Source organism: Urocampus carinirostris, chromosome 12, assembly GCF_059441175.1.
Source record: "Urocampus carinirostris isolate Australia breed hairy pipefish chromosome 12, RoL_Ucar_1.0, whole genome shotgun sequence".
In the NCBI taxonomy this organism is placed as follows: domain Eukaryota; kingdom Metazoa; phylum Chordata; class Actinopteri; order Syngnathiformes; family Syngnathidae; genus Urocampus; species Urocampus carinirostris.
The window spans coordinates 38,663,261-38,680,839 of record NC_142360.1 but is presented as its reverse complement, the minus strand read 5'-3'; the positions used below and the strand labels follow the sequence as shown (position 1 = coordinate 38,680,839).

At 40.5% G+C, this 17,579-nt stretch overlaps 1 protein-coding gene and 1 non-coding gene across 2 annotated transcripts in view; both read left to right on the top strand.

Moving 5' to 3' along the window:
- The window catches only part of LOC148355921 (guanine nucleotide-binding protein subunit alpha-14-like), a 35,344-nt gene extending 22,844 nt beyond the window's left edge, over positions 1-12,500 (top strand). Inside the window, exons 7-8 of the mRNA XM_088348856.1 lie at positions 1,659-1,812; positions 9,828-12,500. Of these exons, the coding sequence (XP_088204982.1) occupies positions 1,659-1,812; positions 9,828-10,036 (363 nt within the window). The 3' untranslated portion in view covers positions 10,037-12,500. The remainder of the gene's footprint in view (positions 1-1,658; positions 1,813-9,827) is intronic.
- On the top strand, positions 603-684 carry trnas-gcu (transfer RNA serine (anticodon GCU)). The gene has a single exon. It is a non-coding gene; the product is annotated as a tRNA-Ser (tRNA).
- Positions 12,501-17,579: the final 5,079 nt, after the last annotated feature.

Genomic DNA, 17,579 nt, shown 5'->3' with positions numbered 1-17,579 from the left:
TTTAACTCATTTAAACTTGAAACCCTTTTATCTTAAGAAAATTTAAAGTCAGGGGTCGAAAGAGGCTTGCCTTGAACACACGGAGATTCCCAGACGGACTGACAAAAAGGGATCGATAAGACAGGGTTTAAATAGTGGGGAAGCCAATCCTTCAACAAGCTGCAGCCGGCGCCACACGGGCGTGGCCAATTGTGACGCCATTTTCTTCCTCTCTGTACTTTGCCGATATTGTTTTATCGAGTCCATTTTTGAATACAGTTTAAGCTCGTCCTGAAGTTGTTTCAAAGTTAACAATGCCCAACTGAGTTCAAAGAGCCTTTATAAAAAAAAATTTCACCACTGTTTTTATCTGACTTTTATCATCTGTGTTCCGGCCACGGAGCGCATTAGGCTGAAGAAAAGGAGGGGGGAGGGGTGGTGAGTGATTACATGCACGTGCTTGCGTTTTTTTTGTTTTAATTGTTGGATGAAAGTGGTGAAAGTAAGAAAAATATAGTCCAAATGCCCAAGACACACCACAGGAAATGGTGATCATAGAGTAAAGGATCATATATATCTAGTAGTGTTTCGGTAGGGCATTGGTTAGCACATCTTCATTTACAGACGAGGTGGCCGAGTGGTTAAGGCGATGGACTGCTAATCCATTGTGCTCTGCACGCGTGGGTTCGAATCCCATCCTTGTCGGGTAACTTCTTCACTCAGATATTTTTACAATTACAGAAACTCAATAGAGATTATATTAAATACAGATCATGAACATCTTGGCTTAGGAGGTAAAGCGCTTGTATTGGGATCAAGAAGTCACAGGTTCAATTCCCGGATTTTCTAAGTTATGGGACATCTTCATTGACCCGAAAAGCGTTTTATATATGCAATTCATTTACATTAATTTGCAATAAAGGTACCCGGTTCGAGAAACGTTTGTTAGCCTGGAGAAGGAATGGGCGCCACCAGGCTGTATCCAAGACACACCACAGGAAAGGGGGCCCCTAAGGCTAACCATATATCTTGTAGTGTTTCCGTAGTGCAGTGGTTAGGACATTCGCGCCAAACGTTCCCGGGTTCGAGACCAGGTAAAAACATTTGTTAGCATGGAAAGGGATGGGCGCCATCAGGCTGTACTTGCTCAAAACACACCACAGGAAAGGGGGCCCCTAAGGCTAACCATATATCTTGTAGTGTTTCCGTAGTGCAGTGGTTAGGACATTCGCGCCAAACGTTCCCGGGTTCGAGACCAGGTAAAAACATTTGTTAGCATGGAAAGGGATGGGCGCCATCAGGCTGTACTTGCTCAAAACACATCACAGGAAAGGGTGCCCCTAAGGCTAACCATATATCTTGTAGTGTTTCCGTAGTGCAGTGGTTAGCACATTCGCGCCGAACGTCCCGGGTTCGAGACCAGGTAAAAACATTTGTTAGCATGGAAAGGGATGGGCGCCACCAGGCTGTATCCAAGACACACCACAGGAAAGGGTGCCCCTAAGGGTTAAGGGATCCCACTAACCATATATCTTGTAGAGTTTCCGTAGTGCAGTGGTTAGCACATTAGCGCCAAACGTCCCGGGTTCTGAGACCAGGCTGTACTTGCTCAAGACACACCACAATAAATGGTGCCCTGACCACTCCCTCTCATCTCATAGCATGTTTGTGTGTCTCAGAACCGCATGGAGGAGAGCCTGGCATTGTTCTACACCACCATCCATTCTCCTTGGTTCCAAAGAGCTTCCGTCATACTGTTCCTGAACAAAACTGACATCCTGGCTGACAAAATACTCACATCTGACCTGAAGAAATACTTTCCTGGTTTCATGGGTAAGATCTCTTTGCTTCCATCCAAAATGTGATTGGTTCATGTAAGGAACTTTACTTTCAATGGACTTTTAGCAAAATAATAATAAAAAGTTGCATATGGAAATTGTATTTACACAACCAATACAGTAGACAAAGCATGGGAGCAAAGTGGATAGCGCCTGTGCGGCACAGTTATGAGCAATGTTCCCTGTCAATTTCCTTACGGGTCTGAGCGTTCGAACAAAGTCGGTGAGCAACGCTTGAATCAACAGTGAGCAACAGCAATCCCAAGTGTGGCAACTAAGTCATTATCAAACATGTCCAAAACTTGACATCGCGTTACATTTTGTGGAGTTTCCGCCAATGCAAAATTATCATGTAGGGTTTAGATCAGGGATAGTGTCAGAGTACAGTAGATAGATAGATAGATACTTTATTCATCCCCGAAGGGAAATTCACATTTCCAGCAGCATCCCTGAGCTGAGAACAATACAATAATAAAGCAAAAAAAAAATACAATATACAAATACCCAGTGTGACGCGCAAATGCCCACTGTAGCGTGTTATATAGAATAACTAAATAGTGCTACACAGAATACAGTACATATTGCAATAAGATTCGGTAATATGCAATGTAGGTGGTGTGGTTTACTGTGGGCTTTTACTCTGCCGGGTAGAGTTAAAGAGCCTCATGGGCATGAGGAAGAAAAGATCTCTTCAGTCTGTCCGTAGTACAAGACCGTAGAGAGTCTGTAGTTTGCAATAGTCTGTGGTCTGTGCAGCCCTTTGAGACTCCTTGTGATTAAGGGCGTCACAAATCAGCATGACTAGAAATGTTTTTGAGTTTTTCCTTGCCCTCATGTAAGGTTTAGATCAGGGATGATGTCATAATAGTCTAGTCTGTAATAGTCTGTGGTCTGTGCAGCCCTTTCAGACTCCTTGTGATTAAGGGCCAAACAAATAAACAGGACCTGACCTGACTTGACATATTTGGAGTTTTTCCTTGCCCTCATGTGAGTTTTAGATCAGGGGATGGGGTCAGAATAGTCTGTAGTTTGCAGTTGTCTGTGGTCTGTGCAGCCCTTTCAGATTTCTTGTGATTAAGGGCCAAACAAATAAACAGGACCTGACCTGACTTTAAGGACGTTGTCACGACCACCATTCCTTGTTCGGCTTTTAACGGCCATCCGACGTCCTCAGATTTCAATTTAGTTTCTTGACAATAGGCCGCCGTATAGCAGGTTGTCATGTCTGTGTCTCCGGGACATTTTTCTTTCCTTTCTTCATTGTGCGATTCCGAGCAGTCAGTCACTAAAGTCATTTGCAAAGTGCGCAACCCGCCCACTCCATTTTCTTTCCCTTCGTCGCCAAAGTAAGTCATAATTAGGAGATCTTTTGTCCCTTCTATAATTAGGCTTCAAATGACTCTGTCATTTTTAGGATTTGATGGCGTACTTCATGTACCGTGCCAGAAACTTTATGACACATTACCATATTTCAGGCTTCAAACTTAGAGTTGAAAAACTCAAAACTATTTTTTAAGATTTAACAACGTCCGAGAAATTCGACATTTTATATTGTGCTAGCCAGGATGAGTATAGATGTTAAGTGGGGATTGTATGAGAGTGTGATTGTGCCGACTGTGTTGTACGGTGCAGAGACTTGGAGCCTGAACGCAGATTTGAGAAGGAAATGAAATGTTTTTGAGATGAAGTGTTCGAGGAGTAAGGAGTGACAAGATTGGATAGATTGAGAAATGAAACTGTGAGAGACAGAACTGGAGTAGTAGTGGAACGGAGCGAGCGTGTGGATTAGAGAGTACTCGGTTGGTTTGGACACATGGAGAGGATGAAGAGGATCAAGAGAGCAGAAGTTAATGGAAGGAAAGAGGTCAAAATGTATTGGAAGCTAGAGCTCTTGTTGGTGATAGGAATGATTGGAGGAGTGTTGTAAAAGGATAGTGGGATGTTTAGACGCGTTCTAAGGGATGGGCAGGGCACCTCTATGATGCAGTAGGGGTAAACCAGTGAAAGCTGTCGAACAGAAGTGTGTGTTGCGTCACCCTGACCCGAGTGACACGGCCGCTTTCTTGTGTCCCGTTTCATCTGGAGGGACGAAAGCATGACCAACCTAGGTGCCGAGGTGCCTAACTTTTTTGGGTGTTTGGGCATTTGGGTTGGCCATGGTCCATACATTTTTGTGTGTGTTTTTGCTGCTTTTTCCCTTTTTAAAATTTTCTTTGTTTTTGTTTGTCTTGCTGTCGGTCACCCCTCTTGAGGGTTGTGACCAGGTTAGCTGGATAGATGTCTAGATGTCTAGATGTCTAGATGTCTAGATGTCTAGATGTCTAGATAGATAGATAGATAGATAGATAGATAGATAGATAGATAGATAGATAGATAGATAGATAGATAGATAGATAGATAGATAGATAGATAGATAGATAGATAGATAGATAGATAGATAGATAGATGTCTGGATAGATAGATGGATAGATGTCTAGATAGATAGATGGATAGATGTCTAGATAGATAGATGGATAGATGTCTAGATAGATAGATGGATAGATGTCTCGGTAGATAGCTGTCTAGATGTCTAGATAGATAGATATATAGATGTCTAAATAACTGTCTTGATAGATAGATAGATGTCTAGATATATAGATGTCTAGATAGATAGATGTCTAGATATATAGATGTCTAGATAGATAGATGTCTAGATAGAAAGATGTCTAGATAGAAAGATGTCTAGATACATAGATGTCTAGATGGAGAGATAGATAGATAGATAGATAGATAGATAGATAGATAGATAGATAGATAGATAGATAGATAGATAGATGGATAGATGTCTAGATAGATAGATGGATAGATGTCTCGGTAGATAGATAGATGGATAGATGTCTAGATAGATAGCTGTCTAGATAGATAGATAGATAGATAGATAGATAGATAGATAGATAGATAGATAGATAGATAGATAGATAGATAGATAGATAGATAGATAGATGTCTAGATAGATAGATAGATGGATAGATGTCTAGATAGATAGCTGTCTAGATGTCTAGATAGATAGATAGATAGATGTCTAAATAACTGTCTTGATAGATAGATGTCTAGATAGATAGATAGATAGATAGATAGATAGATAGATAGATAGATAGATAGATAGATAGATAGATAGATAGATAGATAGATAGATAGATAGATAGCAGGGTTGGGTAGGGTTACTTTAACTGGACTACTTTCAATGACTTTTGGATGACTCCAATACCAAATATGCTAATAAAAGACAACAGAAACTAAATATAAATAAAATGACTAAATTTTGTGCAGGCTTGGGGAGTAACGGAACACATGGAACGGCAAAAATGATGTTGGCAAGCTGTTTGGATTGATTTTCATTTTGTTTCTGTCGCATTTGATGTTCGTTTTCCCGAAGATCAAAGCCAGGAGAGAAAGCTTACCACGTGTTGTGAGTCATCATTTGATTCATATTTAGTTTCTTTTGTCTTTTAGTAGCATATTTGGTATTGGAGTCATCCAAAAGTCATTGGAAGTAATCCAGTTAAAGTAACCCTACCCAACCCTGCCCGGGACCCATCACTTTACACAGATCGAATGAACACTGTGTGTCTCACATGTTGTTGATTCTTAGAAAATATTTACATTATTTTTAGCTTTGAGTTTGTAGCCTGAAACGTTACTGTTACTCCCCAAGCCTGCACAAAATGGAGTCATTTTATTCATATTTAGTTTCTTTTGTCTTTTATGAGCATATTTGGTATTCAGGGTTGGGTAGGGTTACTTTAACTGGATTACTTTCAATGACTTTTGGATGACTCCAATAGCAAATATGCTCATAAAAGACAAAAGAAACTAAATAGGAATAAAATGATGAGTCACAACACGCGGTAAGCTTTCTCTCCTGGCTTTGATGTCTTTGATCTCCGGCAAAACGAACATAAAATTCCACAGAAACAAATTGAAAATAAATCCAAACAGCTTGCCAACATCATTTTTGCCGTTACTCCCCAAGCCTGCACAAAATGGAGTCATTTTATTCATATTTAGTTTCTTTTGTCTTTTATTAGCATATTTGGTATTCAGGGTTGGGTAGGGTTACTTTAACTGGATTACTTTCAATGACTTTTGGATTACTCCAATAGCAAATATGCTAATAAAAGACAAAAGAAACACAATATGAATAAAATGATGACTCACAACACGTGGTAAGCTTTCTCTCCTGGCTTTGATCTCCGGTAAAACGAACATAAAATGCGACAGAAAGAAAATGAAAATAAATCCAAACGGCTTGCCAACATCATTTTTGCCGTTCCATGTGTTCCGTTACTCCCCAAGCCTGCACAAAATTTAGTCATTTTATTCATATTTAGTTTCTTTTGTCTTTTATTAGCATATTTGGTATTGGAGTAATCCAAAAGTCATTGAAAGTAATCCAGTTAAAGTAACCCTACCCAACCCTGAGGATAAATAGGCAAAAAAAAAATACAATATAGTGCTTAAAAGTCGAAACGTGACGACAATTTCAAGCATTTACAAGCATTTCAACCTTGAAAACTGTCACGGTTGCCTTGGCGCCCAATTGGCCCCGCCCGTGTGACGGTTAGTACATGGAAAATAAGTGAAATATCATTTATGAGAAGAAATATATTAAAAAAAGCAATAGTAATCGAAAGTAATCCAGTTAAAGTAACCCTACCCAACCCTGGTTAATGGGGGCGAATACGTTCGCTAGGCACTGTGTTTTTCCTCATGATGCTGGTGTCACTGTCTGCATGCGGAGCATCGCTTTGACACTTTCCATCTTCTACCTCCGGAGTCGGACCCTCCTTCTCGTCTCCCATGGCAACAGATGGAAAAAAAACCTATAACATGTGTGTAGGGAGGGCTTGTGACACTTGAACTATACGGAACAGACCACCATCGATTTATTGTTGCTGTTGTTTCGCACGTCACTTCACTGCCTTCTCTCACGATAAACATCAAGGATCCCTTTTAATTGAATCCAATTGAACTGAATAGTCTTCATTGGAGCTCGGTGGCCTTGGGGGTATGGCGCCCGCTCCGAGACTGGGAGGTCGCTGGTTCAAGCCTCGGCCGAGTCATACCTAAGACTTAAACATTGGTACCCGTTGCCTCCCTGCTTGGCGTTCAGCATTAGGGGTTGGAATTGGGGGGTTTGCTCACCTAATGACTCCCAACACCTCAGTTAGGTTGAGCAAAGGGGCTGGGAATCCCCTCCTCTGAAACAATCTCCCAAAAAGAGTCAGAAATGACTCTAGCCACCTCCCACTAGGGGGATATGGCTGAGAGAGAGAGTCTTCATTGGATTGATATCAACGTTGCCAAACATTGAGATTGGACATGGCACTCCAGGGCAATGTTCCCTGTCATTTTCCTTACGGGTCTGAGCGTTCACACAAAGTCGGTGAGCAACGCTTGAAACAACAGTGAGCAACGGCGATTCATCCATGTTCAAACATGTCCAAAACTTGACATCAAGTTACCGTATTTTCCGCACTATAAGGCGCACCTAAAAGCCTTTATTTTTTTCAAAAACTGACCATACAGTGCGCCTTATATCTCATCTCATCTCTTTAGCTTCACCGCTTATCCTCAGTAGAGTCGCCGGGGTGCTGGAGCCCATCCCAGCAATCATCGGGCAGTGGGCAGGGGACACCCTGGACTGGTTGCCAGCCAATCGCAGGGCACACGGGGGACAGACAACTCACTCGCTCATTCACACCTAGGGACAATTTGGACCGGCCAATTCACCTGAAATGCATGTTTTTGGACTGTGGGAGGAAACCGGAGTGCCCGGAGGAAACCCACGCAACCATGGGGAGAACATACAAACTCCGCACAGGAAGTCTGGAGCTGGATTTGAACCCACGCAGGAGGTTCCCAAGACATGAACTGTGCCGCACATGGATTTACTACACTCACGGATATAAGAGGACCATGGTTGCACATTATTATTGAACGCAACAACTTCGATGAGCTACTCGGGCTATATATTTTCCCAGTATCTTGTTTCAGAGTGATCTTGATGTTTCTGTGATGGGTCTTTTTTTAAATTAAACTCAATTCCAAGTGTTTATTGTCATATGCACAGTAAAGTTGCGAGCGAAAAAGAAAATAGAAACTAAGGAATGGTTGGCATTTCTTGAATTGAAGACTTTAACCTTCCGAATGATATTTGGAACGATGCATTTGAGTGACATCGTACAGACACTGTTTCCGTATATGTCTGAGACACGTATTCGCTTCTTTGCAAGCTTTTCGTAATTCCGTTTATTATTGCTTTGGTTGCTTCTTAGAGATAATGACTCTCATGCTGCTTCGGTGTCACAACAGGGAGATTATCATCTGATGATGCGATTTGACGCTTTCACTGCCAGTCTATTTAAAGGGACAGTTGTGTATTACAGGGTTTTTTCATGGCCAAATTCAAAAACTTTTCAAGCACTTTCCGGGCTCGTTTTAAAAATTCCCAATACATTCAAACGAAGAAATCCAGCACCCATCAAAAGAAGATTTTCTTGTTGTTGACTTTGATGACTACAATAAAGTCGTTATCTTGCTGCTAGCACGTATTTGAGCTATTTTGAGCTGCTCCTATCGATGATCTAGGATCAGCGATAGGCTGCTATAAACTGACATGAATTCTGCCATTCTGCTTCAACAATGCATCAGAACAGAATCAGGACCCACTCGCGTAACGTTTCTCACAGTTTTATTGGGAAGAAGGAAAACGATTCCACACACGATCCGAAAACAAACGACGTTTGTAGGCCGTACAACATTTGCAATAATACGTGAGTCAATTCATTCAAAAGCGAAATTTTTTTTTGCATTGCCGGAAACTCAGCAAAATCTATTTTGATGTCAAGTTTTGGACATGTTTGATCATGACTTAGTCGCCACACTTGGGATTGCCGTTGCTCACTGTTGTTTCAAGCGTTGCTCACCGACTTTGTGTGAGCGCTCAGACCCCGTGGAAAATTACAGGGAAAATTACTACAAGGCGCACCTAAAAGCCTTCATTTTTTTCAAAAGCTGACCATGCGCCTTATAATACAGCGCCTTATATATGGATCAATATTAAGTCGCAATGTCTTGCAACTAAGGCAAGCAGCCGCCGACAAGATTTTCCCCCGAAGGCGAAGTCGTCCGCGGTGTATGCTGGGATTTATATACCGGCGTTTCATTTCCTAACCAATGTGTCAATCATCATTTGAATCAGTCACTATTGGCTAAAGTTATTCAGAGGTAAAGGGGGCGGATCCTTTTTTAATCATTTACAGGCTCGCATAGGCTAAAGGGGCGAAACAAAGCCTGCAATTGGCCGAAAAAGATGAATGTGAATCACACGTCGGGTTGCACTACGGCATAGAGAAAACATTTTTTACTATTTTGTATTTGTAAATATTTGACTCTCCTGGATTTACTACACTCACGGTTGTAAGAAGACCATGGTTACGTATCATTATTGAACGTGATGGCTGCAAGAGAACTTCGGTGAGCTATGCGGCTTTATGTTTTCCCGGTATCTTGTTTTAGAACGATCTTGATGTTTCTGCGATGAGTCTATTTTTAAACTAAATTCAAGTGTTTATTGTCATATGCACAGTAAAGTTGCGAGCGAAAAAGAAAACAGAAACCGAGTAATGGTTGGCATTTCTTGAATCCCAAGACTTTAACCTTCTGAATGATATTTGGAACGATGCATTTGAGTGACATCGTACGGACACCGCATCCGCACGTGTCTGAGACACGTATTTGCTTCTTTGCAAGCTTTGGGAATGTTAAGGGGGTAATCAGTTGGACTGAACCATCTGACTGTTTTGTCCACGTTCCCATTGTAGCGCCTTATAATCCGGTGCGCCTTATGTATGGAAAATATAGGACCAAAAACTATTTTTGGGGGGTGCGCCCTATTACCCGGTGCGCCTTATAGTGCGGAAAATACGGTACTTTGATCCTGATTCGGTTGGTTCTTTTTCCATCTAGGTAGGAGACAGGACGTGGAAGATGCCAAAAAGTACATCCAGAAGCTGTACCAGCAGAAGACCACCAACCCGGAGCACAGCAAGGAAAGGAAAAGCCTTTACATGCATCACACTTGCGCCACCGACACGGACAACATCCGAAAAGTCTTCAGCGACATCAAAGACACTGTATTGCTCAAGTCGCTGAGCGAATACGGCATCTTGAATTGAACTCTCATTGATATCAATGGCGCCCTGCGATTGGCTGGCAACCAGTTCAGGGTGTCCCCTGCCCACTGCCCGGAGATGGCTGGGATGGGCTCCAGCCCCCCCGCGACCCTAATGAGGATAAGCGGTACAACTGATGAGATGAGATATCAATGGCGTTTGAACTCCGGGGTAAACGTGTCATAAAGATTCCAAATTAAAAAATCAGGTTGTGTGTTTGGGTGCCAGCAGAGGCATAAGCGACCACTAGGGGGCCTCAAAGAGCGGTTCACTTTTTCGGTGCCAACATTGTCAGAAATACTACAAAAACGCTACAAAACTATTAAATATAGTGCTTAAAACCAGGGACCTTATATATTATTTTGCTTTCATTCGGAAAAGAAGATACAAAAATACTATGATACAAAATACTACAGAAATATTACCCCAGAATTACTAGAAGTACAGTACAAAAATCCGACTACAGAATTACGAAAAAAATACTTTAAAAAGTACTGTAACGCTTGAAAACGGAATATCAAATGAAGTGCTTAAAATAAGGACTTTATATATTATTTTGCTTTCATTCAGAAAAGAAAATATAGTATTAAAATACTACAAAAATACTTTGATACAAAATACTACAGAAATACTACCCCAGAATTACTACAAGCACAGTATTATTACAAAAATACAAAAGAAATATGACAATACTATGGGAATACTACAAAAAAATACAAAAGTATTACTTAAATATTGCTTTGGAAATACATCAAAAATACATCTACAGAAATACTACAAATTTACCACCTTATTGTACGATAACACAAAAAAACTACCAGAAATATATTACTACAGAAATTATACTACATAAGTTTTACATCATAAATACTGCAAAAATGCAACCACAGCGATACTGCAAAAATACTACAAAATAAAACTACAGAAATACTACAGAATCAAAAACTCTACTATAGTAATACTACAAAATACAAAAGAATTAGTACAAAAATACGAAAAAATAATAATAGAGTATTTCTACAAAAAACACCAAAATCATTAAAGTACTGTAATACTACAGACATACAACAAAAAAATCTACTATTGTATTACGACAAAAATACTACAGAATTTACTACTATGGAAAAACTACCAAGAAAACTACTGCAGAATTAGTACAAATTAAAACTACAGAAATACTACAGATGTACATCAAATATTCTACAATCGAAATACTACAAAATACAACAGAAAAAGAACAAAAATACAATAAATAAAGTATTACTACAAAAACAAATTCATTAAAGAACTGTAATACTAGAGATATACAACCAAAGAAATCTACTATCGTAATACAACAAAAATACTCCAGAATTTACTACTATGGGAAAACTACCAAGAAAACTACTGCAGAAATAGTACAAAATTAAACTACAGAAATGCTGACTTTACAGACTTGTACAGATGTACATCAAATATTCTACAAAATAAATATTACAAAATACAACAGAAATAGTACAGAAATACAAAAAAAGTATTTTTTACAAAAACACCAAAATCATTAAAGTACTGTAATACTAGAGATATACAACAACAAAATCTACTATCGTGATAACAAAAATACTACAGGATTTACTACTATAGAAAAACTACCAAGAAAACTACTGCAGAAATAGTACAAAACAAAACTACAGTAATACTTCCAATAAACTACAGAACTTCAACAAAAATCAGACTAGAGAATTACCCCCCAAAAAAATACTTTAAAATAAGTACAACTACTGTAACGCTTGAAAAACTAAATATCAGATGAATTGCTTAAAATAGGAATAAATATCGGTACTGCCCAAATGGGCGTTTCTTTCTTTCTCTGTCTTTGTTCTGCCTAAATAAATTCAGTTTGGTGGGGGAAGGGTCCCCCAGAGTTAGGAACGTGACCAAGGAGATGGACCTAAGTTCCTCCTCTTCTGGCCCCTCCCCCTCTCCAACTGCCAATTGTAATAAAACGTCAAAATGCCTGGTGTATCTTTTTTAGTAATCAGCCAACTTTAAAATAACTCTCCCACATGTAAGAGATCGATTTAGATCCCACAAATATACACGCGCCGCACAATTTGAAAAAAGACTTATAAGCACCATCTGGTCGTGAAAATACGGTAAATGCATTAGAGCGAAAAGATTGGACCGAGGCACTCATCAAATAAATGCTCAGGTTTACAGCACACACTACTTATCAGGTAAGAGAAATTAAATGTAAATGATTGAGTCCATATGACTTAATATATCAGCAAAATATCTTGTTATTTTCTTAGCCTCAGCTAACTGTTAGCATCCACTGGTCCGCATCTGGCCCACAGGCCGTATGTTGGACATTCCTGGTGTATCTGATGAGGGATCGGACTTTGAAGGACATGAAAAAAATACATTGTAAGTTTTATGTTTGTATTGTGTTCATAATTTACGTTGTCAATAAATGATTTAAATCATGGCTTCACGTTGTCATGATTACCGGTGGGAATCACCTGCCAGTCCTGTCAATCTTCTGTTGTCAGTCCGTCTGCGAACCTCAGTGAACACTAGGCAAGCCTTTTTCGACCCTGAGTCCCACCTGTCCCGTTTTTTTGCTCCCGGCTGTTCCCGGCTTCGACCCGTTTTTGATCCTGATCACGTTTGCTCTCCCGTCCTGGCTTTCGACCTCTTTTTGTCCCCGACTACGTCTTGTCTCTTATTCTGACATAAGACTCGCTTCCGACTCCGACCACGTTTTTGTTCTCCTATCCCGGCTAGCGACCTGTTTTTTTCCGTTCCCGACACCGCCATCGCTCGCCACGGAAATACCACGGAAATACCACGGAAATACCACTTCCTGGATCGTGTGCGCAATCCTTTCCCTTCCAGATCGAGAGGTGCGCTCTTAGTAACTTCTACTTCGTCTCGACTTCAAAATACCGCATTTAGGACACAACGTCAGGGGAACCTGTGTATTTTGACCTTCGTGCACTGTAACTTTGACTCAAGTCGCTTCATAATTAGTCATTTTGAGCCCTGATTTTTGTGCGCTGGCTCGATTTTCTTGTGCGCTGAGAATGTGCGAGCGGTGCGCAATTGCGCATGCGCGCAGTTTAGAGGGAACACTGGTCCTGATCCTGTTCCGGGTTATGACAGCCAAGCCTTGCAAATATTTCACGGAGGATGAATTCATGACACATTTTCAGTTTACCAAATCTGCCCCCGCCCCTCTTTCTGAAAGTTTTGGACCCCCCCTGCCTTCACCTGTCGGAACCCTGAACAAATAAAATCCAGTGGAGGCGATAAGGACCGACAACGGGTGGCGGTCTGCCTCTTTAGTGATAATGAGATGCTCGCTCTCCCACGACTTTGCCGTCATGCTGCTGCATCCGCACTGATAAACGATCCTGCAAGCCGGCACGGAAGCATTCCTATTGACATGTAGGAAGAAGGTGAGCGCTAAAAAGAAAAATAGAAAAAAAGAAAGACGGGGGTTCCCGTTTTGTTGCTATGCGTGTCAGTGATAAGAGAATTCCAAGCCTTTTCTAAAGTTGTTTTCCAGTTGGCAAAATATAAAATAGAAAGACAAAAAGTATAAAGAAAAGTAGAATAGAATAGAATATACCTTTATTGTCATTGTTACAACATGGGATATATTGTGACAACGGAATTGGACGTGGCACTCCAGGTCCACATTTTACAGTGAGGATAAGGAAAACAAAGAGATAAAAGAACAAAGAAGATGTTTGTACTTTCCTTGTTGGGGGGTGTTTGAGGGGGTGAGGGACAGACAGAGATGGGCGGATCCAACTAGATGTTTATGTAAAGTATAAAATATAAAATATTCTAAAATAAAAACTATTCACAACCGGGTTATTGCAATTTAGAGCTGTGAAAAGTCATAATGACAACTAAAATACCTTGCAGTAAAAGTGTGAATAGTGTAAATTATTGCAACTTAGTGGTGGACCCAAACGCAGGAAGCAGGAAACATAGCAAGGTGCTCAAAGATGATGGTGTTGAATCACAAACTCATCCAAAAAAAAGGAAACAAATGGATAAAGACAACAATCGAACAGTCTGAAATAGAAAACAAAAAAAAAAAAAACTCAGAAAGTAGAATGCAGTGGAACAAAAATGATGGTAGAATATGAAAAAGGAAAACAAAAATCAGCCAACACTGGGTGCTCTCCAAAATGCCCTCATGAAGGGTGAGCTTCATAAGGCCCAGGTATGGGGTAAATGGACACACATGTCCCAATTAAAAACTGATTAAGCGCCTTCTGGTGGATGGATGCACATTGTCAGGACCAGAACGGAAACAGGACCCACTCACGTAACGTTTACCACAAGTTTTATTGAAGGAACAAGGAAGGGTGCGCCCACGATCTGGTGTTCGCTCTCATTCTCGAACACGGAAGTAGATCTTCCGTAGCGAGCGATGGCAGTGTCAGGGGCGGAAAACTGGTCGGTAGCCGGGACTGGGAGAGCAAGACGTGGTCGGGGTCAGGAACGAGTCGTAAGTCAGGACGTGGTCGGGATCAAAAACGGATCGTCATTCGGGAGGGGAGAGCAGACGTGGTCGAGATCAAAACGGGTCATCGCGGGAGACCAACAGGAGCAAAAAACGGGACAGGAGTGAGTCAGGGTCGAAAAAAGGTTTGCTTTGAAAAACAGAGGTTCACAGACGGACTGACAAAAAAGGGTTGACAGTACAGGGTTTAAATAGTGGGGGAGCCAATCTGACAACAAGCCACAACCAGCGCCACACACGCGGGACCAATTGGGTGCCATGGCAACTGTGAGAAACAAATCATACATTGTAAAAACATTTAACAGTACAAAAATAAAATACTTCTTCAACGACTGTTTTTTGAGTCAACAAGTAAAGAACATCTCAAATAAAAGATATAAGCAACCGGCAGACCGATATCGATCAGAAAAGTTCCATATTTCATTTTGTTCTAAAAAATGTACACTATGTTGTTATCATTAACAAAAAGAACAGGGGTTTGAACTGGGCAGAGGTGTGTGATTATTGGAAACACTTGTGCCCATTTCAAACCCCAGTTGGGGCCCTCTGGTGGTAGGAGGTATGTCAGACCCAAACATATATTAGGGTTAGGGTTAGGTTAGGAAGCAATCTTTCTTTCCCAAGGTCCCCTAAATCTGAGGCCCTTGGGAAAGTAAGTCTTTGCACTGGCCATTCAGGAAACTGGAGCGTTTCTTGTCTTACCTGCGTTTGTTTAGTCCATCTGGAAAGAGAGTGTTGAGTTTTATTATCCAGTGTTTTTCTGCCTTGCGTCTTTCTTCTTGCGTCCAATTGCTGTTTGTCTGTAGGCCCCATATTTCTAGTGCCTGTAGTCCATGTTGTATGAAGTGGGCTACAAGGTGTGTGTTAGTTTCCCTACTGTTCCTGATGTTGTAAATGTGTTGTGCTAATAATAATAATAATAATAATACTAATAATTTCCTTTGTATTGTCATTCTTTTGTAACAATGTACACAGAACGAAATGTCGATACACCTGACCCGTTGTAGCGAGCCGATGCAGCCGCAGCCAACAGAGGGCGCCGCCATTTTACCAATGTTATAAGTCTTAGGTATGACTCGGCCGAGGCGCGAACCAGCGACCTCCCAGTCTCAAAGCGGGCGCCTTACCATCTAGGCTACTGAGCTGGTATCTACATCTGATTGAATTTCCTGTCTCTCCTATATATTTAATGTCACAGTGTTTACACTTTATGACATATATACAGTTTTCCGTAGTAGGTGTGAGTGTTAGTTTAATTAGGTAGTTTGTGTTGGTGACGGTGTTCCTAACTGTGGTGGCTTGTTTGTAGAATGTGGGGCCCTGCGTTCTTGTTATGTTGATTTCCGGTAATTTACTTTTTACTAAGTAATTTTTGAGGTTTTTGTTTCTTTTAAAGGCTGAGATGATTTTGTAATCTTGGATTATGTCTGTGTTCTGTAGTGTCTGGTTTATATTTTGTCTAATTTTTCTTTTAGCAGTTTGGCTAAATGCTGAGTAGGTACTTATTAGGGGGATGATTTTCTGTGTGTCCAGTTGCCCTGTGGTTAAAAATGTTTTACGGACTTGCCTGAGGAAAGATCTAGAGCACAGGTGTCAATCAGGCGGCCCGCGGGCCAGATCAGGCCCGCTAAGGGATTGAATCCGGCCCGCGAGACAAGACTCAGAGAAGCGCAAGAGAAAAACAAGCTGCAGGTTGAAATATGTCAACATGATGTTGACAAAGCCAGGTGCCTCTCACAAAGGCACTGTACTTGTATTTATTTCTCTCTCTCTTCCTTTCTCTTCTTTCTTTCTCTCTTTCTCTTCTTTCTCTTCTTTCTTTCTCTTCTTTCTTTCTCTTTGTTTTTTCTTTTCTTTCTCTTCTTTCGCTTCTTTCTTTCTCTTCTTTCTTTTCTTTCTCTTTTTTCTTTTCTTTATCTTCTTTCTTTCTCCTTTTTCTTTCTCTTCTTTCTTTCTTTTCTTTCTTTCGCTTCTTTCTTTCTCTTCTTTCTTTCTTTCTTTCTCTTCTTTCTTTCTCTTCTTTCTTCCTCTCTTTCTCTATCTTTTTCTTTTTCTCTTTCTTTTTCTCTTTCTCATTCTCTCTCTTTCTTTCTTTTCTCTTCCCTTCTCTTTAATCTACTAGTCTGGCCCCCAACAGAATTTTTGTTCTATCGTGTGGCCCCCGAGTTCAAATGAGTTTGACACCACTGATCTAGAGTATCCTCTTGGTCTCAGTGCCTTGAAAAGGGTTTGGGTAGCCTTTTCAAAGTCCGTATTCTGTAAGCAGATTCTGTGGAATCTGAGCAACTGTGATTTTATTAAGCCCCTATAGGTGTGTTTTGGATGTAGGCCGTTTTTGTGTAAGAGCGCATGTGTGTCTGTGTCTTTGAAGAAGGCCTTAGTGTCTCAAGTATGTGTTTGGGTGAATGAGGGTCCTTTGTAAGTGGTTGTGTCTAGAAAATCTATCTGGTGTTCATTTGTGGAATGTTTGGTTTAGGGTTAGGGTTAGGGCACAGTGGGTAGTTTCAAATTGTTCTTATGACTTTTTGCCTTTTACCTGTTAATTAATTGTATTTAATCTATAAATAAATGTTATAAGATTTTTGTTTTTTAGTCATTTTGTGTTTTTGAAAGAAACATGTATATAATGTTAGTATCTGATATACCTACTGCCACTTGAGGGCCCCAACTGAGGTTTGAACTGGGCACAGGTGTGTGATTATTGGAAACACTTGTGCCCAGTTCAAACCCCAGTTGGGGCCTTCTGGTGGTAGGAGGTATGTCAGACCCTAACCTATATTAGGGTTAGGGTTAGGGTTAGGACACAGTGGATGGTTTCAAATTGTTCTTATGACTTTTTGCCTTTTACCTGTTAATTAATTTTATTTAACCCATAAATAAATGTTATAAGATAATAGATTATTACCATTTAGTCATTGATTACAAAATTGAATAACAACAATGTTTAGGTAAACCCTTTTTTAATATTTCTAATTTCTTTTAGTATGTGGCCATTTTAATGCAATTGTAGGGCGTCGCTGATAT